The sequence below is a fragment of the Rhea pennata genome, chromosome 11, assembly GCF_028389875.1.
Source record: "Rhea pennata isolate bPtePen1 chromosome 11, bPtePen1.pri, whole genome shotgun sequence".
Classification (NCBI taxonomy): Eukaryota; Metazoa; Chordata; class Aves; order Rheiformes; family Rheidae; genus Rhea; species Rhea pennata.
Window position 1 is genome coordinate 11,043,022 of NC_084673.1, and position 25,571 is coordinate 11,068,592.

General features: G+C 37.6%; 1 protein-coding gene across 2 annotated transcripts in view; it reads right to left on the reverse strand.

The window, feature by feature from the left end:
- Positions 1 to 25,571, reverse strand: part of DACH2 (dachshund family transcription factor 2) — a 324,948-nt gene that overhangs the window by 133,368 nt on the left and 166,009 nt on the right. For both annotated transcript variants that reach the window (XM_062584850.1, XM_062584849.1), the window contains exon 2: positions 25,193 to 25,308. In XM_062584850.1, the coding sequence (XP_062440834.1) occupies positions 25,193 to 25,308 (116 nt within the window). The remainder of the gene's footprint in view (positions 1 to 25,192; positions 25,309 to 25,571) is intronic.

Below are 25,571 nucleotides of genomic sequence, written 5' to 3' on the forward strand. Positions count from 1 at the left end.
TTGCTATAGATCATTTACTTTGTTACTTAGTGGTTGAATTTATGGCTGCTCATTTACTACAGTTTGCTACTTGCAGATGTTTCCAGAAGTCTGGTGAAGTTCTTGAAAGATAATTCTACTATACTTTGGGTAGCAATATATACAAACTACTTTCTTTCAGAAGTTTATTAATTGACTAAGATGAACAAAATTCTAGCAATCTGATACGTCATGATACATCCCACTCAGCATCAGCTGTGACTCTGAAAGATGAGGCCTTGTGCCCTATCTGCTTGTCTTATGCAGATGTCCCAGGGCATCACAAGCAGGAGGAAGCACCTGCCTGAAGGAAACCTCCCACCCTGCGGGCCCCCAGTAAGGGCAACAGGACTGCAGTCATACTCTGACTGGAGAGTACAGACTGATTTTAAAAACTAGAGCTTAAGCCCACCTTGTCCTTTAGAGTTGCAGTTATATCGACTGCAAACTTACCCCCAGATGCCTGTCAGACGCACTGTCAGCTTCCATGTGAGGCTGCCATTTCCGCAGTTATCAGCTAGGCTGTTCATGCAACTGCTTTCTAACTCAGTTCAAAAGTAGAAACTGGATTAATAGGTTAAACTGTTAAACCAACCTGACTAAAAGCATTAGGAAAGGGTGGCACAGGCCGCTCAGCCTAGAGATATGACGGGACAAATTTACTGAATTTTAATACTTTTGAATTCACTGTCATTAATAATTAGTTTTTGCTATAAGTTGTCCTATTTATATCAATACATTAATAAACAAATTGTTTATATAACAGTATCCTGGATTTAATACTTGGTATCATGCATATTTGTTGCAATAGTCATTTATACTTTTAAGTTGATATTAGGTTTCATGAAAACCTTGAAACTTTTGGAAATAAAAGACTAACAGATCATGATCGGTATTCCATCACAAAATTTTCAAACCATTATGAACCATGACTTTGAATACCAAACATGTTACCTTGCCTGTCCTCTAATTAATATTTTGGGGGTTTTTTGTGATTTATATTATAAAGGGCTATATTCTGGCTGTTCTCACCTCAATTTGGTAAAAGTCAAGAGGTCTTTCAGGGTTTTCCCTCCATTAGCAATGCAGACAGGATAGAAGAGGTAAATAATTTTTAAGTCTCCGCGTTGGCTCAGGAATTGAATGAAACATTGTCTCCAGCTCTAGAGCAGAAAAAAAACAGCACTCCAGCATATCATCTGGTACCTGGACACTCCTGTCACAAGCAACATTTGGCACCTTTCAGAGACACAGTAAGTTGCTTATATTCTGCATTCTGCCTTTCTCTGTAGCTTATAGTCACTATTTGCCATAGGTTTGTTCCACCTTTTACAAGAATTCCTCACTGCAGTAGAAGAGAGGCCACAGAACTCTGATAACTGAGAACCACCTACCTCTTTCTAAAAGTGGGATGCTCAGCTCTGCCTGTGCACAGTACTACAGCACAGACGTCCCTTGCAAGGAACACACAGTTACACTTTATTCATACACCCCAGAATAAAACCTGGCTTCTTACAAAACTACTGTATGAGCAACCCATCCCAACTACGATATATCACCTATAGATTCTTTTTTTCTTTCCATTCAGCTTCTTGGCCAGATACATTGCAGTCTGTATTTGCACACATTTCCCCTACCTAGCTGTCACATTCTGCAGTTGTCATTATTGAATTTCATCCTGCCAGTCTCAAATCACCTCTCCACCTTATCAGGATTATTTTGAATTCTGAACCTCTCTCCCGAAGTTCTTGGTTAGTGTCAGGCTGTAAATATGGTAAGCACACACTAGTCTATCGTCCAAGTTGTTAATGAAAATATCAAATAGAGTAAGACGCAGAAGAGAGCCTACAGGATAAGCTAGGAGGGAGACAACCCCTCTCAATAATCCAGTCCCAGTTCCTCAGCACAAATGAAGTCACAATTTATAGACAGGAGTTAATTCAATCAAAAGCTGAAAATTCATAGATTATTTGCCTAAAGCTATGAGTACCCATATCAACAGCAGCAGCACCCCTGCTCTCCTCTCCTCACTGTTACTTGTTCCAGCCTGGACTCTGCCTTCCCTCTCTGCTGAGCCTCTTGTATTATTAATGCAATATAAAGCTCCTCTTTGTGAGGGGTTTAGAGCAAGCAAGATTGAGGAACTAATTCCGCTTAAAAGTGACCTGGCAAAAGAAGTTTTTACCTGAGGCAAGTCCCAAGTGAATTTATTCAGGTAGCTCTATATACAGCTGAACAGATGCAATTCAGTGGTTTAGGGAACTGCCTGTTTGTATCCTCTGCACCAACACTACAGGAAACATTCGAGTTAGACCAGCTCTAAGGAAAATGGGACGAAATACCCATTTAGTATCTCTAAAAAGTCAGATCATTAATAACGGAATAACTTACTGGCACTCTACTCTGGTCATTTTGGCCACAGACTATGAATCAGTGTTTTTTTAAACACTTACTGCTTGAGGAGTAAGCAGAGTTGCTACACGAGGTACTCCTGCAGAGCTGTAAGGCTGGAAAAGGGCTGCTGCTGCTAATGGTTCTTTACTCGATAAAAAAAATATAATCTAGCAATAGATACTGGCCTGAGCAACTATATTACAGCTGTAAAGACAAGAAATCATATAATGCTAATAAATATTTGTTCTTGGATTTTGCTTTTCTCTATTAGCATTTTTTTTCCTGTACTATCTTAACTCAGCGAGGTGTGGTCAATGTTAGAAACCATTACATGTTCTTGAAAAAGTTTACAATATGCTTTTCTTAATTCAAGCAGAAACATAAAAATGTTCAGTTGAAGTTTGTTCAATTAATTTTAGTTCTCAATTTATAAAGATTTTACTATTTGTGCAAGGGAAAATGAGAATTAAGATGCAATGTGCTGACTTCCAGGGTAGTTTTACAGCCTTTTTAATACAGAAGTAATTTTAAAAATAATAGGCTTAAAATAGTAAAAACCCCAAAACTAATAGTTTTGCTAAATTATCTTTTTATTACATGGCTTCAATTAGCATTGCCTCATCCTCCCACCCAATATGCAGATTGTTCTCATTTTTCCTCTGGAGAGAATTATGAGATGATAGAAGTACAGAGAAGACTTCAACCAAATGTTGGAACCTCAATTGAAAACACAAGTACAAGGCATTTCCAGAATGATTTGTTGCAGCAAATTCTATAAAAGTTAACCGTTCTTAAAGATGTATATAACTTATGAAGCATGTTTCTTGCATATGGTAATGGAGATTATTCTATACACTCATCAGTTATTACATTTAATATGCACTAAGCTAAAAATTACAAACAATAAAATGCTTTCAACTTGAATCTGGTTTCTGGTTCTTTGAAGTCACTAGAAAGCTGCTGTGGTTTTAGTTAAGGTATTATGCTGAAGCATGAGGAAAATGTTATACTACAGGTGCAGAGAAGATTTAATCCACATGCTGCAAGGTTACATCTGGATACAAACAATGGATTAATCCTCAATTCTTTTCCCTTTTGGCTTGCATGGGTCAGAAGAAGAACGGCCTAATTCTGAAATTGTATGGTTCCCTGTATTGTCAACACCTTTTATTTCATCTACAGAAGGTTTTGTGAGACAAATCCTGATTATAATTTCAATACGGTTTAGAAAATTAAAAATCATAAAACAGGTAGAAACACCCATGCTGAGAGGAAAGAAAGAAGTCATATCTGCAGACATTATAGGCATGCATGCACGTTACCATAAAAATCACTCAGCTTTGTCTATACTGCTCTAACAACATTGTATAGACCCACCACAACTAGATTTAGGTTAGGCAACTCAGGTATTCAAATATGTGTATATCCATATCACAGAGCTCGGACTCAAAGCCTATTCAAGAACAAATGTTGTGAACATGTGAAACCAAATTTCAAAATGTTTTAGAAAGATCTTAATTAATTTCTTGAGTACAGAAAGTACTCATTCTCTTCCTTGACTAAACAAGCCTAGATTTTAATGCTCAAGGTTCTGTAGTGAATGCTTTCATTTAGAAATCCCAAATGCCTTCTCAACAGTTTTATTATTCACATCTTAAGGCATAACGAGATCACTCATACTTCCAGAAAGACAGTTACTCTGAAGATTACTCAGAAAAAGCTAAGTTGTGACCACAATATAAGCAAAGCAGAGAGCTCGCTCTTTCCCATAAACAGCTTAGTAAAGGATTTGATCCATGATAACTATGAAACATCTCAAGGTTTTTAAAAATAAAAACAGCAGCCTAGTTACAGCAAATAACTTAATGACTTCTTTGGAGAGTTTCATATTTATCTACCAGCAATATGCATCATTCATACTATTCTCCTATTTTTATTACACCATTCCTTAAAAAGTATATTCATCAGATCTGAAACTGCCAGCTGGCCACAGTAAATCACGTTAAGGTTAGCTCTCTAACCTGATTTTTAATTGACCTGAATCTGATGGACATACTTATGTATGTTAATGTAAGTTAAGAATACAGGTAGGTTCAGTAACATTGTCCTGGATGGAAAACAGAAGCTGTAGGAATAAAAATTTAAATGTTATTAGAAACTATATATATTAGACATCTTTTGAGACATCTATAGAAATCTGCGGAGCTCAATTTGATGCTATTTAGGTATATACAAACACATATATACAAATCAATGGAAATCAATGCATATCCTCCTATTAATTCAGATAGCAGTTTTTAAATTGTGCTTTTTATATTTAAAAGCAGCACCTTTTACACAGCTGTATGAAACAATGGGTAAACACAATTGAAAAACAGAGCCAAAGACAGTAACTCATTCACACGAGATATAAAGAGTAGTAAACACCTTGGATTTGAAGAAACTTGGATTTCATCAGGAAAAAGCAAATTCCTAGATCTGGAAAAAAAACACACTATTAAAAGCATATATGTGTTATTAATATGGAATTCCATCCAACAGCAATGCAAACTTCTATTTATTGCCAAGTGGGAAGAGTGACCATAATCAATTTTAAAAATCCTATTAAAAGTTAACAAGCAACAAAGGTTCAAAAGTGTTTCTTTAAGTTCATCAACATAAGTATGCAAAACGTTGCGTGCATGTAACACGGTCTCCACACGTGCTCCACAGTTTCGGCTGTCTCTAGGTGGAAGTCGGAAGCACAAGAACACGAGAGGCAGCAGCGCGCTCTCCAAGGAGCCAGCGCGCAGGGGCAGTGCCACGTGATTGCTCGCCTCCCCTCAACGACAGCTGAGCATCAGAATAACCAAGCACAACTCGCAGTGACAGATGATCACAACGCGGAGCCAACAGGCTACAAACTGAGCTCGGTACTAGCAGTGTTGTGTCTGAGTCAGGTAGGCTGTAAAATTTCAATGATGCCTTTAAATTCTAATGGTTTCAAGCTGCTGTAAACTTCTGCAGCAATCAAAAATAATCTGTCATGGGACTAAGGGGTATGAACATCATGTCATAGCCACTCTGCTGTTAGATTTATTGAAGGGTAAAGCATGTCATTTATGCATCAACTCACAGGAGAAAAAAGCAATCCCTATGAAGTTAATCTAATAATAGACTGGAAAGCAATGATTACTGTTTCATGTGCAGTAGCTATTTGTAGCAGTGGTTGGCCTAATTCAGCAGGCCTTGCCTCTCAGAGCTCTGGGATTAGCAAGTGTTTAGACGAAAATCTATGGGGAAACATCAAGAAATGATTTAATGAGGAACAAAAGTCTTCATTGTTACATTTAATATTTGCTGAAACTTTTCCATTTGCACTACTACATTTTTAAAAAGCTTACCGTAACTGACTTATCCCGAATAAAATACAAACGTTGAGGGACTGCAATTTTAATTAATCTATGATATTCCACTACAGTTTCACCACAGAAGTCTGATTTCGTTACTCTCACGCAGGCAGAATGCTGTGAAAGTGAATGCAAGAGTTTTGAAAGGCAAAGCCTCGCTGTACTGCACACACATTCCAGTAAGAAAACATTTCACACACATCGACCAAGCAACCTTCTCATCCGCCACATGGTATAAAACAATCATTGGCAACATTTTAGAGGAGGGAAAGCAGAAAATAAGACATCTGAAATTCAGAATACTACCATAAGGCAGAATGGCACAATTGGGACTGGAAGCCAGGAGATCCTGAATTAGGCCCCAGACCATTCTCCTGCCAGCAGACAGGCACCTCCCACTAAGAGGTGTCCTTATATATTTCTCAATTCTAAAAACAATTTATACAAAAAGGTTCTCAAATCCCGGAATTAGGGCCACGTTCTAATGTTAAAGAAACCTGAGAAGATGTTGTCTTGCATCTTCCTTCGTCCATTAAGAAAAGTTCAAACTAACCTGGGGAAGACAGTTCTATTCCCCTTTGCTTATAGATATTATTCATTGCAGATCAGAAGGCTTGACTGGAACTGATGAAAAATGCATTTTTTCCAAAAGGAAAACACAGCATTTAATTTAATACATATGTTACATAGTTAGTTCTCTCAAAATTCTCAGAAAATAATGAAAGGGAAATACAGAGAAACCACCACCACGTGTATGCTTTCTCACGCATCTAAGACACAAACGGCTGCTGAGGGCGAAGGCAACGTAAGGGAGCGCTCAGCCGAACCACCTCCTCCTCTCCGCGGGCACGAAGGCACGGCCACTCACGCTGCTAGGAAGTAACGGAGCCAGAAGAACCCTCTACAGGTTATAGTCTACACTATGAAAGATCTTGATTAAAATAGCTACCGTAGCCAAGTCATTCCCTTCTCACGTGGTGTTACGTGAAAGGAGAGACACCATGGACTAGCAAATCAGCCTCTGCCTCCAGTCCCTCTCCACCCATCGGGCTCCATGTCCACACCCTGTCCGTTTCCAGTCACAGCATCAGTCACTGTGAGCTACCAAGCTACTTCTCTGTAAGAACAACCTTTACCAAAAGCCTTCTAAAATTACGATGTGAACAGCTCCATACTTTTCTTAGTAAATACTGTCACCTGAAGTACTTTTCCTACAAAACTTTTCAGTATTACCTGAATTCTCCTTAACCAAAATAACAGGTATAAATTGTTCCATCTTTTTAAATATTCTCCTATTTAACTGCAAAAGTAAAAAAAAAAAAAAAAAAAAAAAAAAAAAAAAATCGAAGGATGAAAAGTAAATGCATAATCACTAATATTTACACCAGAAATCCAGTTTTGTTAAGACTTAAAAAAAAATTTATGCAAGGGAATTAGATCTATATAAATGAGAAAATGTAATATAGGACTAGCACTGATCTAAGTTCAGCTCAAGCCATTTTTTCTAAATGTGTAGAACCACTGACGAGTCGCCGATTTATCAGCCGCAATATCTGATATGGTAAAAGTCTGGACTTAGAACGTCAATATCAATACCAGCTCAGTACATCCTATAAATTTAACTCAAAAATCTCCTGAGTCATATTTAAACGAAGATTAATCAAGAATGCATGTATCTTTCACTTCAGAAAAAGCTTCATTTTTAACCTGAATTTAACATAAGAACTCTGAGGAAGTCATTTATATTTTATTTCAACATTTTGTGGACCAAATCTCACTATAACAAACAGACTAGAAGCCTGAAACATTCAAATTATTCTAATTTTAGTAAGCAATTTTACACATACAACAAGATTTTTTTTTATTTTATTCAGTTCCCAGAACTAGAGATTTTTATTTATTTAGAGTTATTTGTACATTCATTCTGACCAGATAAAGTTGCAGAAAAATTTAAAGATGTGCCTGAAGCAACTTTTTATTATCTTGATCCTATTTTGAGAGAGATGCATGTAGCACTTTAGCTGGTCTTTGTGAAAAATCATTTCAACAAGTATTTCATTGTCCTTCTGGCTGCAATTGAATGTTATTTCACACATGCACAAAAGCAGAGCTGTTGATGCTTAAGATACAAGCATGAGAGTCACATTACTGTCTGTCATCTAGCAAAAATGCACGTGACACTTGAGCTATAACATTAGATGTCATAGTTCACCTATTCTTTAAAAGACCAATAAAATCTTCTTGGACTAGGAAACAAGAAAACAGACAAAACTAACTCATTATCAAAAGCAACGAAGTAGCTCAATTAACACAGTGGCTAATCACTTCAGCATTTAAAAATATACAGATAATAAGGATTTACTATCTAAAAAACCACTTCAATCTTACTTAATTTTACTTTATCAGCACAGAAGGTCCAGAGAGATGTTATACAGAAAGGCATTCTAAACCATACTGATCGTTTAGCGAGGTCCTCGGATCAGCCACGGCAGGGTCGGCCACAGCCCTGCCGGAGTGTCAAGAAGATGGTTGAACTTGACTATCTAGAGGAAGTAAAAGTCGTAGCAAGGTTTCTGTAGGTGTACCTGCGGAAGGATCATTGGTACCTTTATTTAGCTCAGTTGGTGAGAATGTGGTGCTAATAATGGCAAGGTTGTGGGTTCAATCCCCATATGGGCCACTTGCTTGAGGGTTGGACTAGATGATCTCCAGAAGTCCCTTCCAACCTTACCGATTCTATGATATTGCTCCACAGATCAGAATCCAAAGACATAGAAATATCTGATGAATGGTAAGAAAAAGAGATTAAAAAAAAAAAAAAAAAAAAAAAAAAAAAGAGCAGAAAGCAGCCAAAGAGATCAAAGGCAATAGATTGATAGTAGCATATCTTTTATAATAACAGCACAGACTATCCCATCTCTGTCTAGTCACAAGTCAAGATGCTCCCTTATCAAACCATTAGATAACAGGGGGTTTGGGATAATCAGTACAGAAGTTTGCCCAGAGAAGAATTTTCAAGGCAGAAAGAAGACAGCCAAGGAAGGGCAGCCAACAACAGTTCCCCATTTACAGGGTGTGCTATGAAATGAGGCGTAGCTGCATGATACCACATGCAAGCTGGGTTTCAGGGTTTCTGTCATCACTGGCAGACCAAAGGACTCTGAACGTGCTACAGTAAGGCTATAACTACTCTGATATTTAGGGTGAAACATGAGGTCAGCCTAACCTGTTATCTGCCTCTTATTGTCAAATTCCTAAGCTTGGTCACTGGCAACCATCCTTTGGATCCTGAGAGGTTTGTTGAACTTTCAAGGATAAGATTTATCTCTTTCATCCAAACCTTTCCTAATCCTCTTCTTTTTGCAGGTGGCATAGACACTGCAGGCACGAGCACAGGAAATCTACCAGAAGCAATCCTATGATTTATTGCTTCTGATTTCTATCTCTTTTGTATCACTTCTCTTTATCGCCTGGAAATAAACACTAACTTGAAAGGAAAAGAAAAATGGGTGCAGACCAGTTTCAAAGATGGCTCTGCTTTTCCAATAAGAAGCATGTTGTGGAGGATTTTGGTGTGGGCCATGATACTGAAATGTCTTGAGCTAATTGAGGGCAACCTCAAGGTCAACACAAATTGTGGTGTAGACATAAAAGTCAAGGGCAAAAAACTAAAGAGGAAAGGAAGAATAATATGATGCAATGAAAAATTGAGATGAATGGCAATGCATCAGAGAAGGAAGGACATGGTCATATTAGTGGGCTAAGAAACTGTTCTTATGATATTTTCCTATGCAGAATGTACAATGAAAACTTTCCATCAATCAGTACAAAATCTCAAAAGGATTAGACTTCAATATTTAGCTAACATACAGGACTGATAAGCTACTACAAAGAAATACTTAATACATAATTAGAAGTGCTAACCTCATTTAGCAGTTTGTTCCAAAACAGGAAGGCCAACACAATTTCTGGTACACTCCCATAATGTTTAACAGTTTTGAAAAGCATATTTTGGTGACAAGCTTTCAGCAATCTAACCACCTGCAATCACAAAGCAGTCTTCTAAAGCCATATATAAAGTGAATCATTTCAGGGGAAAAAATGAAATCAATATATCCATATGTCATAAAAAACTACATAGAACAAATGTGTTCTAGGAAATACCAAAACTATTATCTAAATGGCAAAGCCTTCCAAATCGCCACTGAAGGATGGCATGGCTTTCTTGGTCAACTGAATTTGAATAACAGGGTGCTCTTAGCCCAAATAACCTGTTAACTTCCACATATAACAAAACAGACCCTTTCAAGTGCCTCCTGGATTTAGCAGCTGTTGGTCTGATGTTGTCAGCAATGCATCCATCTTGATTACACTATGATCCTTTCAACTTTTCTTTTTGAGGCTCTGCTTACTTCTTTCCACCCTTCAAGCCCTCTCATCTGCCCAAGATGTATGTCAACTCAAAGCACTGGGTGAATATTAGTTAAAATAATATACCTCGTTTCTCCTGAATCATGCCTCTTCGGTTTAGCGTATGTTACATATACATCTATGTATCTGAGTTTATACATATAGGAAACCCACGTTTATATACTTATAGGAGATATCTTCAGGCTTTTATTTTACAATTCTGATACACTGTGCTGTAGGAGCACTCCCTCTATCTTTCTTTGCCCATCACCAAGGGCATTTTACTTTTTCTTCTCATTATTCTTTTTGATACTCCTTTGCTTGAAATAAAAGACTCCATATGTTTTGCTCTTCTTATACTGGAAAATGTTAATGCTGCATACCAGAGGGAACAGTCAAATGAGAGATTACCATTTGGACAGAATTACAAACCCAAGTAATGCCTAGGGTATATCACCTGTATGAGTATTTTATGCACATCATAGCTTTATTTCTGCCAGAATTTAAGCCAGTATTTTAATGTTGAAAACAATATTCAAAGCTTTCCAAGGGAATATTTATTCTGTCAAATTCTTTCAAATTAACTGGTACATAATGGTCCACAATTCATAGCAGATAGGTTTTTATTCTTAAAAATGGGACTCATCTGAATTATATCTGCTTTTAAAAGAAAGCTCAGACACACGCTTTTAGACAATTTTAAATCATACTTAACTTTTCGCCTCATTCTAGTCTCATCTGAAAAACTGAAATATTTTTAACTGTATAGGTCGTAACAGAGTTGGCATTTCCTTAAAAGAACAGTGTTCCTCAGATTTCACCTATAAAGCTTCAGAAGGCTGCATATCTGAAACAGCTTTAGTATGCTGCCTGATTCACATTTCACTAAATGGATTAGCTGAAATAAGCATAATAAATGAAAGAGAATAAAATAAAAAACAATTTCACACTAAGTGAAGGCTTGACTTATAGGAAGTGGCAGCTCTCATGGCCCAAGGCATAGAATTAGTTTTGCCACTCAATAATTTGACTGATTCACTCGAGTGGCCAGAAGAGGACATTTTCTGCCTGATTTCAGTGTAATCAAGTCACCTGCTCTGCGACTGCCAGGGCCAAGTCAATCGCACTCTGCTGAGCACCCAGTGTGTGCAGAGAGTAACATGAATAGTGTTTTCTGCGTATGTGTGCAGAACTGCTGAGCTGTTAATGATAGTGGGATTTAGCTGCATCTGTACATTAGTGTATTTTCATTTGAAATCATATATGCAATGCAAAAATAATCTATTCAGTTAACTCCTTTATTTCCTCAAAGTTGGGGCTGCTGACAGGATGTTCTCTTACTGTTGCATGTGTTAGTGAACTGTATGCATTACTTTTGCTTAGACAAAATAAGTGACAGATGCAAATACAGAAAAAAGTAACACCAGGAGACTAGAAATATAAATAACTGTATGAAATTCTTTATAAACACTCACAGCAAGAGTGTGTTTTAAATTTATGTAACACTTTCTAAATGAAATTTTCTTCCTCATATAAACTGCATAAAAAGCTGTACTATACATGCAGAGATTAGGGAAGGCATAGGAACGGAATGCATGTCAGTTTTATTCCTGCTTTGCTGAACTGGGGTCAGATTGATAAATGCAATATATGTGCTCATCATTAAGCATGTGACTAGTTTCACTGGTTATTATTTAAAGTTAACCTTTCAAAGTAATGATTGTATACCATGTGTCAAAAGAACAGAATTTCATGTTACTATTGCAAAGATTATTTTCTTACCTTTATGCAAATATTAGATTGAAACTGCAGCAGTCAAGACAGATAATCTATTTAGAAATATTATTAGTATTAAAGCACATCCAATCAATATGCAAATGTTACAAACAGTAATTAAGCACTTAACCATTTTTTACAATTGCCCAACACTAAAAACAAAGATATAAGGTGTATCAAAATGATTTAGCGTTTTTACAACCTATTTTCTACTTGACATATGTTACCGCATGATTCATCCACATTTTTCAGAATCAAAGTCCATGATCTGGCAAACATAATCTGTTAATAAAATGAAAAGGTGACCTTGCTTAATTTAATAAGTCTGTGTAGAAATACTCTTTCAACATATTAAAGAGTTACAAAAAGGTTATCACAGCTTGCTTTCATGGGAGAGTACTCTACCTTTTCCAGTTCATTTCTCAGGCTTTTATTGTAATTCATTAGATTACATAAAAACAATGTAGATCATTATTTTCTAATAAAGGTTTTCCTTTTCTAATAAAATATCTGTCATTTACATTCAGGGACGTATTACATAGAGTATGTCTCTTTCTGAAGTAGAGCTTTCCATTCGTAGATTTGTAGCTCTAAGAATTATTTTTCTTTGCAAAATATTTTTAAAATAAATTTAGTTTTTAGCCTGAAGCCTCCAAAACTCTGGCCCTACATTTATCTTTAAAATAGGTAAAATATGATGTTAGCAATGCAAGTTGCTACCATTATGCCTCTCTCTGAAGATGTCTCTCACTTCAGCAAAAGGATAGTGTATAATATTATACTCATTAAGTCAGCTTGTTTTGCTTTAATGTTGACTATGATAAAATAGTTTTCTACAATACGACTGCATTTCCAGAGAAACCTTAATATGGTCACAGTCAGTTAGTAAGACTGACCAGACATTGAAATCTGTTTTATTATGTTAGCCTTGAATTAAAAATATGTGCCTCCCAAGATGCTCAGTAAGAGATGCTGCTTTCATCATTAACCCTAAATTATCGCTAGTATTTGGCACCATGGATTATTATTTGGGAGCAGTTAAAAAAGGAGCATATTCTTCTCTTGTAGGAGGAAACACCAACCGCAGCTGCTGGGCTCAGAGCAAGAGTCTGCTCAGGCAGGAGCAGCCACACCAGGGCAAGAAAACGGCCTCCTCCTCCTGCGCTTGCTTTTCTCAGCTTTCTCCACACTTCTAAAAGAATGCCAGTTTTCTTCCCTGACTTTCCAGTGAGGTTCCTCCTTATTTTGGGAGACAGACTCAAAACATCCCTAACTGCTCAAGTGCAGCAGTTTTTGCCTTGTTCAAATGTATTTATCCTTATTTCCATCAGTCCAAGCTGCTTCCTCTGCAAAGCCGAAACAAAGGCTAATCCGGAAGTCAGCAGTAGTAAACAAAAAGATTCTAATATTTATCATCACTTCAAGAAAATCTGGAAGTACACCCAAAGCATAAATTCTTTCCCTGGTCAGTGAGAAAAAAATCACAAGCCTATGACTGTGAAACTAAGTCTGTGGTATATTTTCTTCTGCAGGAGCCGTGTTTGTCTCATCTCCCTTTGAACACAGTTAAGGGTTTTAGCTACAACCCACCACAACATAAATTGTCATACTCTCTTTCAAACTTTTTTGCCCAATAAGTAAAAAGCCACAGTAGATTTACCCTTTCAGAACTTATTTTAAATGTCTCGCAAGTATGAAGGCACATAATTATCTCACTTTTAGCAATTACTATGAGGGAATCAAGTTTTCCTTCACAAAATTTGCCTCTTTCCAGTCCTAGGGTGATACTCCAGGCAAATGTGAGAAAATAACAGAAGATATCAATACTGGGAGTTTAAATAGCTCAAAACTAAATATTCTTGGATGCCAAGAAAGCATCCCCATAAAATTTATAAACATACAGACATTTTCTTCTATCAGAATAGTTCTAAGACAATTTATTGTATTTTTACAATGCAGACCTACATTTTATACAGACTGAGATTAGTAGCAAGCTTTAGCAAACCTAACCTCTACACATGAAATTAATAATAATTAATATTCATTCGATTAACTCAATATTTAATTAATATTATTGTTTACTATAGTTGTGTTAAAAGGCAAATGACAATTGCTTTTACTGAAGAACAATCGAACTGAGAAGTGGCCGTTGGTCAAGTCATTTCCTCGGTAGGCACTGCAGCTTCCATTCTTATTACAATAAATGGACTTTGTGTATTGCACAGGAGACACTGGTTTCCCTTGAAGATATAAAGATATACCCTCGGGCCAGGACCTAGCTGACTTCTGCCTGTCAGTGCTCTCCAGATTTCTGCCACAGGACCCAGCCCTTTGCACAGGTTGTTCGGAATCTCTGGAATAAAAAGAAAATCTGCAGGCGCCCTTTCAGAGGTCAGGGCTCTACAATCACTCTCAGCATATAAGTTCTCCTGCCTCTCTGCATCAAAAGACAGCAGCTGCCTTCCTCCAGGAGAAAGGCTTCCAAGAGCTTGTGCTTGGTGACTCCCTGCCTGCCTGTTGCTATCTGTCACCTTGGCCATCCCCATCGTTCTGAGCTGCTCAATACAGCCAAAAAAGAGCAAATAACCTCCATTTTTCAGGTGGCTTCCTGATCAGCAACCATTTGGCTAAAAAGCAATCCTTCCTGGGTCCGGCTTGTTACCTGTATACTCCCTCACAAACAGTACTGAAGTGACTAGTGTTCACTTCTACTACTAATTAACAGCGCTCTGTTTTTAAACACGTTGCTCCCTTTCACAAACCCTAGACCACACAGGACAGTAGAAGGCCAAAGACCACTACTACAATCACAAGGGAGTGCTGCTTTGACAGAGGCACTTCCTCAATTCCCAATTTTGCCAAAGAATCCTTACACAGTGTGTTCTCCAAAACATCATAACCAGGCAGTAGCAAAATACTTATGCACCTGTCTCAGCATACAAGTAATTCAATTCCCATTAATCATGTTACTCACATGCTTCATCTCAAAAACATACTTAGGCATTTTGCTTGTTTAGGATTCCAGAGGTCTGTATGTCAAAGACTGAACTGTAACAGCTATTACATTACTTTGAAAGGACTGACCAAAATTGTGACTATGGAAATACCTGGATTTAAGTAGAATACATGCTTACCTTTTAATCCAATGAGATTTATTCTCTATCTAATTCTTTGAACATTTTGCAACAGTTGTGTTACACCAACATTTATGCCAAAACACAGCCTCAAGAAGCTTTCTTAAAGGAACTCGCGCTACTTAAATCTAATTTAGGTATGAATGCTGCATTTTAGAAGATTATTATTTATGTACATACATTGTTTTTTCACACTGCAACCAGAGGATGGGTCAACATTTTTCTACAACCACATATGTATTATCTAGCCAATTATAACTGTGTTTATTTAAATGGATCCTACAAATTCATTTTAGTTTCCACTGTCTTATAGATAGCTACCTCTCAAGTCATAGGAATAAAAATTTAAGTGTGTGCAGATAACTTGAGCTTAGTATGTCTTCTGAAATACTGTGAGATAAATTTAAAGCAGAGTAGAGATATCAGTGAGGACCTATGCCATTTATTATGCTGCACTCTGTAATTTTCAGAGTTCTGTTCTGAAAACATATTATGCTTTGTCTAAGGCAATGGAAAATCATGAATAAGCCTGATGTCACCAAAGTTAACAGCTCTGAATCTAAAGATGCTTGATATACCTACAACGGGATTAACATTCTACAGTGCATTTGATGAGCCTCATAACCAGCTAAGCCAATTAGCTATTCGATAAGGATTAATGTAAAAATTCTTTAGTGACAAGGCAGCTTCAGTGAATACAGAAAACAGCTTCCTATACTAAAATGCAAGGCAGTGTACAATAAGCAGTCAGTCTGATTCTTACACAAACACTCTTAAAGCATTTGAAATACATTTGCTGTGATATTGGTTGAAGTTCCTCGATAGACTATATTTTGGAATGTAAGTATTTGTTCAACTTAGCCCTACTATTGTAGAAGAAAATAAAACTTAACAACTATTTGAGCACAATAGCATTATTTTATTATTGCCAAAACAATTCTCCAGACAACAGAGAGAGCTGAAGATAACTCATCTTTCATACCTCCTGATATAATTTACAACTTCAAGACATTTCTTGATGATGACTTTTAAAACATTAAAAACTCCCAAGCCACTTTGGTTTCCATAAGTAGGAAGCAAGATTCTTGGGGAGCGAGGAGAATCTGTATTTGCTAAACAGAAAGGGGCATAGCCATTAAAGAACTGAGATTTATTTCCAGAAGTGTAAGTGGGAAACTGCAAACCACGGGAAGCAAAAACCTGAAGTTTTGAGTTCCACTGAGAGAACTGAGTGTGGCTTGTTCTCCTACTATGCAACTCAGCAAAGAGCCCAGCTCTGCCTCCTTGATGAACTCCCCAAAGACACTTGCTGGCCACAGTGAGGTCCCCCCTGCCCAGAAAGCATCTCTTCTCCAGGCTGAACAAACCCTACTCCCTGGCCACTCCCCAGAGGCAAGTGTTCCAGCAGCCCCTGGGGTGGCCTCCACAACTCACTCCACCTGATCAGCATCTTTCTCACGTTGCGGGGGGAGGAGGGGGGGGGGCATGCTGGGTGCAATAGTCCAGATACAATCTAGCAAGTGCAGATGCTCAGTAGCACCCTAAAGCAACACCCTAAATCTCTCCCAACTCCCTAACCACCCCCCACAGAACTTTTTCTTCATCTTCCTATCTCTTCAGCTCAGCAATAACCTTCACAACCTCTGACACCCATCACAGCCTTTCAGGTTTTTATATGTCCCAACATCCTCCACTGCCATTCATTCTCAACTGTTTTTCCACTCTCAGGAGCTCTTCACATTTCTTCTGCTTCTCTCTCTCACACCTTTCTGCTAGCTATGCAAGAGGTACACAAGCTGACTGGTCTTCAGATGCTGTGAAACCAAGTAGACAACAATTGAACTTTTTTTTTTTTTCATTTTCTCCAGTAGGAAAGCCAATTTGGGTTTCTCCCCAAAGCTCTAACAAGCTTTCTTCTAGGAGCATAATTGACTTTAACATTTCTAACTTTCTCAAGTTTACTCAACACATTCAAAGGTGGAACAGAGAAAGGCAGATATTATGGTCATTATAAATATCCGTGCCTTCAGACACCTGGCTAACAAAAGAGATGATAGGAAAATATGTCACAAATATTAGAAAGTAGACAGATGAAATCTTTCTGATTTTGTTACTTCTGCAATACTTAGTTCAACTTTAGAAAATGGTCCATTCCATCGGCAAATCAGGCCAAATTGAGAGCAGACACGGCCTAAGTATCAAGAGAATATAGTCTTAATTCTCTCAGTGTGACTACTTTGGCTGAACTTTGTCATCTCAAAAGATGTAGGAGCTCAGCAGGATCAAACTGAAAAAAAATTGTGCAAACATGTATAAAATACAATGAAGTAACTGAGTTTCACACTTCTCAGACAATAATTAGTAGCTAGTGCTATGAGTAAATTAAACTTACAACAAGGTTAACTATTCGGTAAATTCTCAACAGCTCTAAGTATGCATCTGTCAAAAGTGTAGTGTCCCACCAAGATAAAGAAGACACCAAAAATGAATCTCTAAAGAAATATAAAAAGAGAAAGAGAAGGAAAGAAAGGAACTGACTAACTCAGAGTCATTAGGTATAGCTTTTCAGGTTATCAAAACCCTAGTGAATGGCTGTATTTTGAAGAGTAATGATATGATCCTGCATTCCTCATCCACTCAAATTCATGTTCCTTTCAGCACAGAAATTTGCAGGCATGAGATGCAGTGATACTCCATCATGCAGCATACATGGTCTTTAATTTTAAAATCCAGTTAAATAGATGTTATAACATCATTTTTTATCTAAGAACATTTCATCATCAAATAAAAGAGTGAGCATGTAACTTATTTGTCAGCTTTACTGTGCAGTGGATAACTTTCCTATGTTACTCACATGAGTTTTCATTTCCCAAAGCTATATGCATTCATTATGACAGTAAAAATGAAGAGTTGTTAAAGAGATGTATGCATTTTTATTATTGTTTGAAAGAACAGATCTTTCTGCAGTCCTTTGAGCTTTTGAGTGTGTGATTTGTATAAAATATTTCTCATTTTGGGGACACACCAGATGGACTGCAGGGCACTGTGGGATATGCCATTTATCACAATGACAGTGCGTAGGTAGCACTGATCCTCTCACCACAGGGGGAAGCTAGAACTGCAAATGTGGAGCAGCATTAAAAACCTGACTAGTGGAGTTTGGCAACACTTGTACTACTCATTAACTTAATCATATTAATTTATTAGCCATATATATCAAAGTAATTCACTACTGAATTGTCACCAAGAACAATTTATAAACTGTTAACATTCCCCATAGGCAGAGAAGTGCTGCAGCATCCTTAATCAGTATGTTTGCCTTTGATTAAAAAAAAATAACTTCTACCAAGCCAGGTAATGCCAATAATGACAAAGTTGTACATATGTTTCTCATTAAAAGGGGAACTTTAAAATGACATCTATGACAACTGAAAAAAAAGGATAATCATAAACAGTGAAATGAGCCACAGAAATAGGATGTAAACATACAAAAATGCTCAGTTAAGTATGTTGAGAAAGGAAATGGTTCCTTATCCCTGCTCCCTATGCACTGAGGCTCCATGACTCCTGACAGCAGTTGTCAGGCACAGTAGCCCTAAATCAAACACCCTAAGAGGTGACATCAGTCAATAGATGTTCTGTAAATTGACCTTGTGCATATGCTTCTTCTTCAAAAACCAACTTTTTCTCAGAATCACAACACTCTGGCTTTAAAATATGAAGTAGTAAACCTTGAAAGCCGAGGTTACGACAGGGCAGATCTTCCAGTCAATATTACACATGCAATGAATTCCTTTGCTTAGCAAGTCAACCTCCTTCCATCCATTCTGCACCTCCAGCCAAATACGTTCTTGCTTCTTCATACTCCTCTGTTTTTCTAACCTGGGACACACCTTAGACTTTCTCAGCTAGGAGACACTAAGCTGTCACTGGCAAGTGGGTCTGGAGCAACATCAGTTTCAGAAGGGAACAGAAGAAAATCTGTTGTCAATGACACCAATGACACGTTCACTGTGGCAGCTCTGCATACCAACTGAGCTACACTAACTTCGTGCATGCATCAGTAAAAGGCAACTGGATACTAAAGACTTGGAAAGCCTCTAATCTTGTTCGTTCTTCTAATGAGGATATACCAAACTCAATGGCTTAAAGACTGCAACAAATACTGCTTTATTTTCTCTCTTCTGTAGAAAGACTAAGCAACTACTTTCTACTGCTGCTGAACTGAAGTAATACATGAAGTTACCATTCTCCTGTATCCTACTCTATTTTCTAAATCCCACAATGATGTGATGTGTTGTATCTATTATTTATTACACTAAAGTATTAATTACATGAAACTATTCAGCAGTTTGTCTTACCTTCTAATAGATTAAAACTATACCAAAAATTATTCATATGTGTACAAACCAGTCAATATTTTAATCATTACATTCTTAAAAATCTAGACAAATGGCTCATGAGAGAAATAGAATGTATCTATCTTAACTGCCTGTTTGTAAGCTAAAAATGACCACTTCAAGGAAGGTCAAACTAATCTAACTGATAACAAAAATACGTTTTACACACTTGGAAAAGCGTGCTTATATCACCTTGGCCAACCAATTTAAGTAAACAAAAAGAGACCTGATGATAGGTTTAAGCAGAATGCTTAATCAGGATTTATTAGCCCTGGGGAGGGACACAGACATCCTACCTCCCCATCTGTCAGTACCAGACATAGCCTGTGGCTACAGTATACAGCTAAAAGTGTTCCTACCACACGATTACTAACTCCGCTGACCTCTTCTTTTGCCTAAAATCTTGAATTCTGAACCTTCTCATCTTCCCATCTAACAAACACCACCAAAGTGGAATATCAATTTCGACATGTCTCAGTTTTCCTTTTCCTACATACAAGCATGATAAAATTTCTCAGCAGACTCCTTTTAACTGTCTTTTATTCATGCATCAGCCACTGAAGGCTCAACCTTTCCAATTCCTGTTCCTCCCTGGCCTGCTCAGTCTCTGTCTCCAATGCCCTACCTCAGAGCTCAGAAAGGGCTCATCTCACAAAACCCTCTTTTCCTCCTAAAAACACAGAAGACTTCAGCATTAAAGCTCTGTTGTAATCTGTCTGCTGACCTATACCACATATACCCTGCCAACATGTTCCACATTAGGCCTACAATACTGCTCACAGCTCTGGTCAGTTAATCTCAAAAATATAAAAAAAGCAACATAAACGATTTAAACAGGATTGCCTCCCTATTAGCACTAGCACACAGCTTACCTAGGCTATCTAGTGCCCCATCAGATTCAGCAACAGGATTCCCTGTGTACATGCACAGTCAGACTGCCGGAGAGATACCCATTAAGTGATTCAGAGAGTTTCCCACATCTCTCAATCTTTTGTCATTTCTTTTGTCACTGTAGCAAAGACAATTGTCAATGACACACACAAAATATCCCACATGAGGCCACTATCTGACATAGATTGTCTACATTTTACTTATATTAGCTTGGCAACTATGAACACTCTAACACCAAACTTTCTCTTGGAGAACAGTGATGATTCTGGTATTTGCAGTTCAGTTCCCAAATATGTTACCATTAGTTAACAGGGTGGGGTTTTTATCACTGCTAGCATAAATCAGTTGATGTTGTTGGAGTTCTCCCATCACCTGAAAAAAATACCCCAGTAAGCAGGTTTGTGCACCATACCACAGTATCAGGAAATTCCAGTGACAGGTTAATTTCTTCATAAGCCACCCTCTCCAGTAACTTGCTAAATGTTTCAAAACTGAACACAGTATGGAATAGCTCCAAAAAAATGGCTTTAATGAAATAGGAGTAACCACTCCTCAAACTGGATACAGAGGAATTAAAATGAAGACTTCATATTCACATCCTTCTAAGAGATAAGGTAAATTAAAGGTAGGAGGGCCGAGATTAGCAGGGATAATCATCAAAAGATCCAGCTACTCCTTCAGCTTCATCTCCGTATCAACAGTTTTCTGAATTATTGGTTTATTTCACAGAACGGATTTCAATTTCTCTCCACAAAGAAAACTACTGTTTCAGAGCTTAAAATTGACTAAAATTCTATTCCATAAATAAGCCCCGACTGTCTTGTTAAGATACACTGATGACAAAGTCCTATACCTAATTGGAGATAAACCCTTTTATTTTTGTTAATGTCACTTCATCACACTGCACTGTTTGAAGCTCTGTGCCTTTGATGACCATCCCTCTCTGACAAGCTGGATTTTTCCTCTGCCCTCACAGCAGGCAAGGGCACCACACTGCTTTCCACATTTCCTACACGAATACTAGAAGAAAAGCAGTCTCCTTCCTTGACGCAAAATAGACAGTAGTTAAATATGAGATATTGAAGAATGCAGTTTTGGCACTGTTGCCAAGCTGTTTACAGAAACACTTCCCAGTGGCATGCATTCCAGGCACACAGCCTCATCTTTCTCAGTCACAGCAATTTTAACTACCCTGCTGCTCTAGGCTCATCATAATGCAAACATTCCCATTCCCCAAAGGTAGAAGGTATCTGCAAATATTTTTAAAGGTAGACACTTCACTTACAGCTCCTTCACAAATTACTTATATAGAAGAGTAGCTGTAGTCTATTTTGTCAAGATGTGAAAAAACTATACTCTGCACTGGGAAATGCAGTATGGCTAATTTAACTACCTGTTTATTATGTGAAAATGACCATGTAAACTGAGCTGACACAAACCAAATGGGTAATGAAAATAACAGCACACTTCAAGGAGTGGAAACACAGATGGTTCACTCAAGTCAGCAGGAAGTTACTAATCATCACTTTGTAATACCCTCTACAGATGGATCTGAGAGCTCTGCGGCTAGAACAGCGACTCCTTGAGACCTGTCCATCTAACCAACAATAAGCTTGAGGTTAAACTCCTTCACATTTACTTCCCAGAGCATCAAATAGGAAGTAAAACTGAAAAATGCAAAGGATGACGAATCATGCTGTAGTTGTGGATGTGGAGTCTGTTGCCAAAGTGAGTTTATCCAAAGAAGAAAACAACTGGGATTTTAAGTTGGACATGTTAGAAAATGCTGAAAACATGCAAGCTAGTGAGTCTGACATTTTCAGGATAAAGTATGTTGGCAGATTAACATAGCCATCTCTTTATCTGTGCTGCACAAAAAGGGAGGAGACACAGGCATTCTCAAGGGGTAGATGAGAAGACATTCCAAGGAGGTAATGACTGGCAAACTACAATGCAGTTTAACTGAAGAGGCGACCAAGATGCAAAGACTCCTCCTTCCTGCCTCCATTTCACCACCAGTTCTACTGGGAAGAGTACATATATCCCTGGATCTCACCATCCTGTGCTGCAAGCTCACTCCACTCTCTCTCACGGCCTTTGTCTTGCTCCCCTCTTACTGCTGCCTGAGATAGTACATGAGAGCACAGAGCACAAGCAGAAAGCGTTCACCAAGCTGGCCGGCTCGCTGAGCAGAAGGAAGCCCATGGCAGGAAACCAGGATAAGATACAAATTCTTTGGGCAGAACAGTCTGAACCACAGCAAATTATTTGCAAGTTTGAGATCGTAAACAACTAAACTAAAACTTAGCCAGAAGACAATGGGTTAACATCCCTGTAACTTTTATTCCAGCCTATTATCCTCTACACAGAAGTCTGGTAGGAAAATCTCTATTCTGTGAGAAGTTTTAAATGTGTTTTGTTCTTAGTTCAGCCAAAGAGAAAGACTCCAATTGCAGAAGTGTTGAAGGCAACCAGAGTAAAGCAGTCAACAATTAAGCGTAAACAGATCTAAATAAAGCTAATGGAGGCTTCAAATCCCAGGTGTTCCATCAAGTTTACAACAGCTCAAATCGCCACTGAGTTTATAAGTGGCTCTTCTGGCACTTTTCCTAACTCAGTGATTCCCCCATCTTTCTTTACTTTGTTCTTTCTTTATGAACAAGATAAAACAACTCAAAAAATTCAGTAGCTCTGATTTTTGTGTGACAAAGATACACAGGCCATGCAAGTGTAGCACCTGCACCCCAGAACCCACAGCAGGGCTGTTTTATCTTAGGAACTGGTGGGTAGTCCAAGTTGCTAGCTGGGAGGAGACACTGAAGAAAATGTCCTTGCTTCACTGCAACCGTGCTATATTCACGCATCAGCTTAACACCCATGCTGCAGTGCTCTGGAAATTTACTTTTGCCTACAGCTACTTCCAAAACTCCCTTTCAGGGGCCTGGGGCACATTGTGCATGACTTCTGGTACTTGGTCACTCGAAGATTTTCATACAGAGCCACAAGGTCAGAAAGGTTGGTAACCTTGTGCCTCAGCTGAAAGAGGAACCCCTTGGGTTCAATCTTCTCACACAACCCTTCACTAGTTAAACAAAGCGGCATGTATCCCAGTCATTATTTCAGACTCCAAACATAAAACAATCTCGAAATTCAGTTTAAAAAATTCCCCCAATTTTTACTCAATTTCAATTGGTATCTGCGATAGACACTATGCTCACTATTTTTCAATGTATACCCAGCATGTAAAGACCTAAAATACTTCTCTATTTAAATTAACATGGCATTCTGCTTAACTTTAGGTCTTATTTGCAAACGCAGGGTAGAAAAGTATTATGGAATATTCTAAATTTCTTGCAAGAAATTATCAACAAAAAGTGGCTCTTGTGCTTTCCTGTCTGTTGGCAGTAATACAAACAATATCAAGGAAACAATACAAACAACGAAAGGAAATTTTGGGCCAAGAACATGAAAAAGCTACTAGAAAAGACCCTCATTTATAAATTCTTCATAAGAGTAAATACACAATTCTTGATTCTTGCTACATATATGAATATTATATGAAGTTGGACTAACTTGACTAGGGAGTCTAGGTCTAGCAAAATGTCTTCAAACTTTATCAGCTACTTCAGTTGAGGTTACTATTACGATTGTTTAAGAATGTTCATTCCCACTTCTATGCTGATAAAGGTTATTGTTTCACTGTGAAATGCTTATGACACTTAACAACACTTGGACTTGTTCTAGGAGAAATTAAGGATCTTATCTTTCTTACATTTCTGAACATTGAGACCCAATAAAGCACTGCTGCAGTGCAACAGGTTCTAGAAGCAGAATGATTTGCAAGATCAAGACCTAAGTTACTAGTCACTATACTCCTGCCAATCATCTTTTTTAATTCAGCTTTTTCTGTAATGTGCTCTATGACTTTATAGTCTGCTCACACTTTACTAAATTAGGTTATTATGGCAATACACTATATTTAAACTGGACTTTGACAGTAACTCTAAAACTGCAAAGCCTGTGGGATACTTAAATAACTGGTTTTATGAATATATAGTCTGTTAATATAGCTGTAGCCTTTTGAGTTCATTACCAAAATAAACTTATATGTTATTATTACAAATCAATTAATCAAAAATTAAAACACTTATAGCACAAGATTTAATCTAAATTCTATTAATAAATTAATGAATGGAAATAAAATATTACATATTATGATAAGGGTTTGCTTAAAAATTCAGCTATTTTCATGCTTTTTTTAAATACTGTGACATTGAATGCAGATTATTAAAATAGAATCCACTGTGACAACACAGACTTATCTCCTTTTTGAATGTTTCTTCTGTAATTCGTACAACCAGTTTTCTGCCTTCCCAGCATACATTAATGATGTTACAATACAATACGTATTAGCCATGCTGTTCATATCCCATGAGAACTAAAATACACATGCATCTGAAAGGAAGAAATGCATGCTACAGGCTTCTCTGAGACAATAGTTCATTCTTTCAGGTTTTTTTCTTATACTAAAATAACACATTTAATGGAATTTCCTGTAAGGAAATTACAATTAATAAAGAACTAAATTACAAATCCATTAGATTTCAGTCACTGCAGCAACAAAACAGAGTTTTCATGAACACTCAAAAAATCCAATAACGTAACCTCTGGTAAAGCTCGAAAAAGCCCTGAAGGACAAGGCAGTTAGATCAATATTAGTTTATTTTAACTGCTGTGCAGTATGAAGAGATGAGGCTGATCATCTGATGGATTTTATTACCTGTCGGAGAGATAAGTCCTGGTGATAAGAGGCCTGGAACTCCATGGGGCAAAAGACGTGCATTTTCTTGTATCGCAACTCCTAGAGAACGCTTGGGGGGTCTTCCTGGTCGTGAGCTGATGAAATAAGAGGATAAATGAAAATGCATTTTCTTTTTGAAATATTTGCATACTACATATTGATTTGTATAAAACATTTGAACCATCAGTGATACACAGAACTGTATTAGAAATTCTTGCCTAGGAGAAAAGAAAAATATGTAGTTGACTCAATCTATCAGAATTGGATGGGTCTCAAATGATCTAACAACGAACTACTGAGCAGCACCCAGTCACGAGCTTAAAGTCACAACAGTGACAAAAAAAAATTGATTTTTATC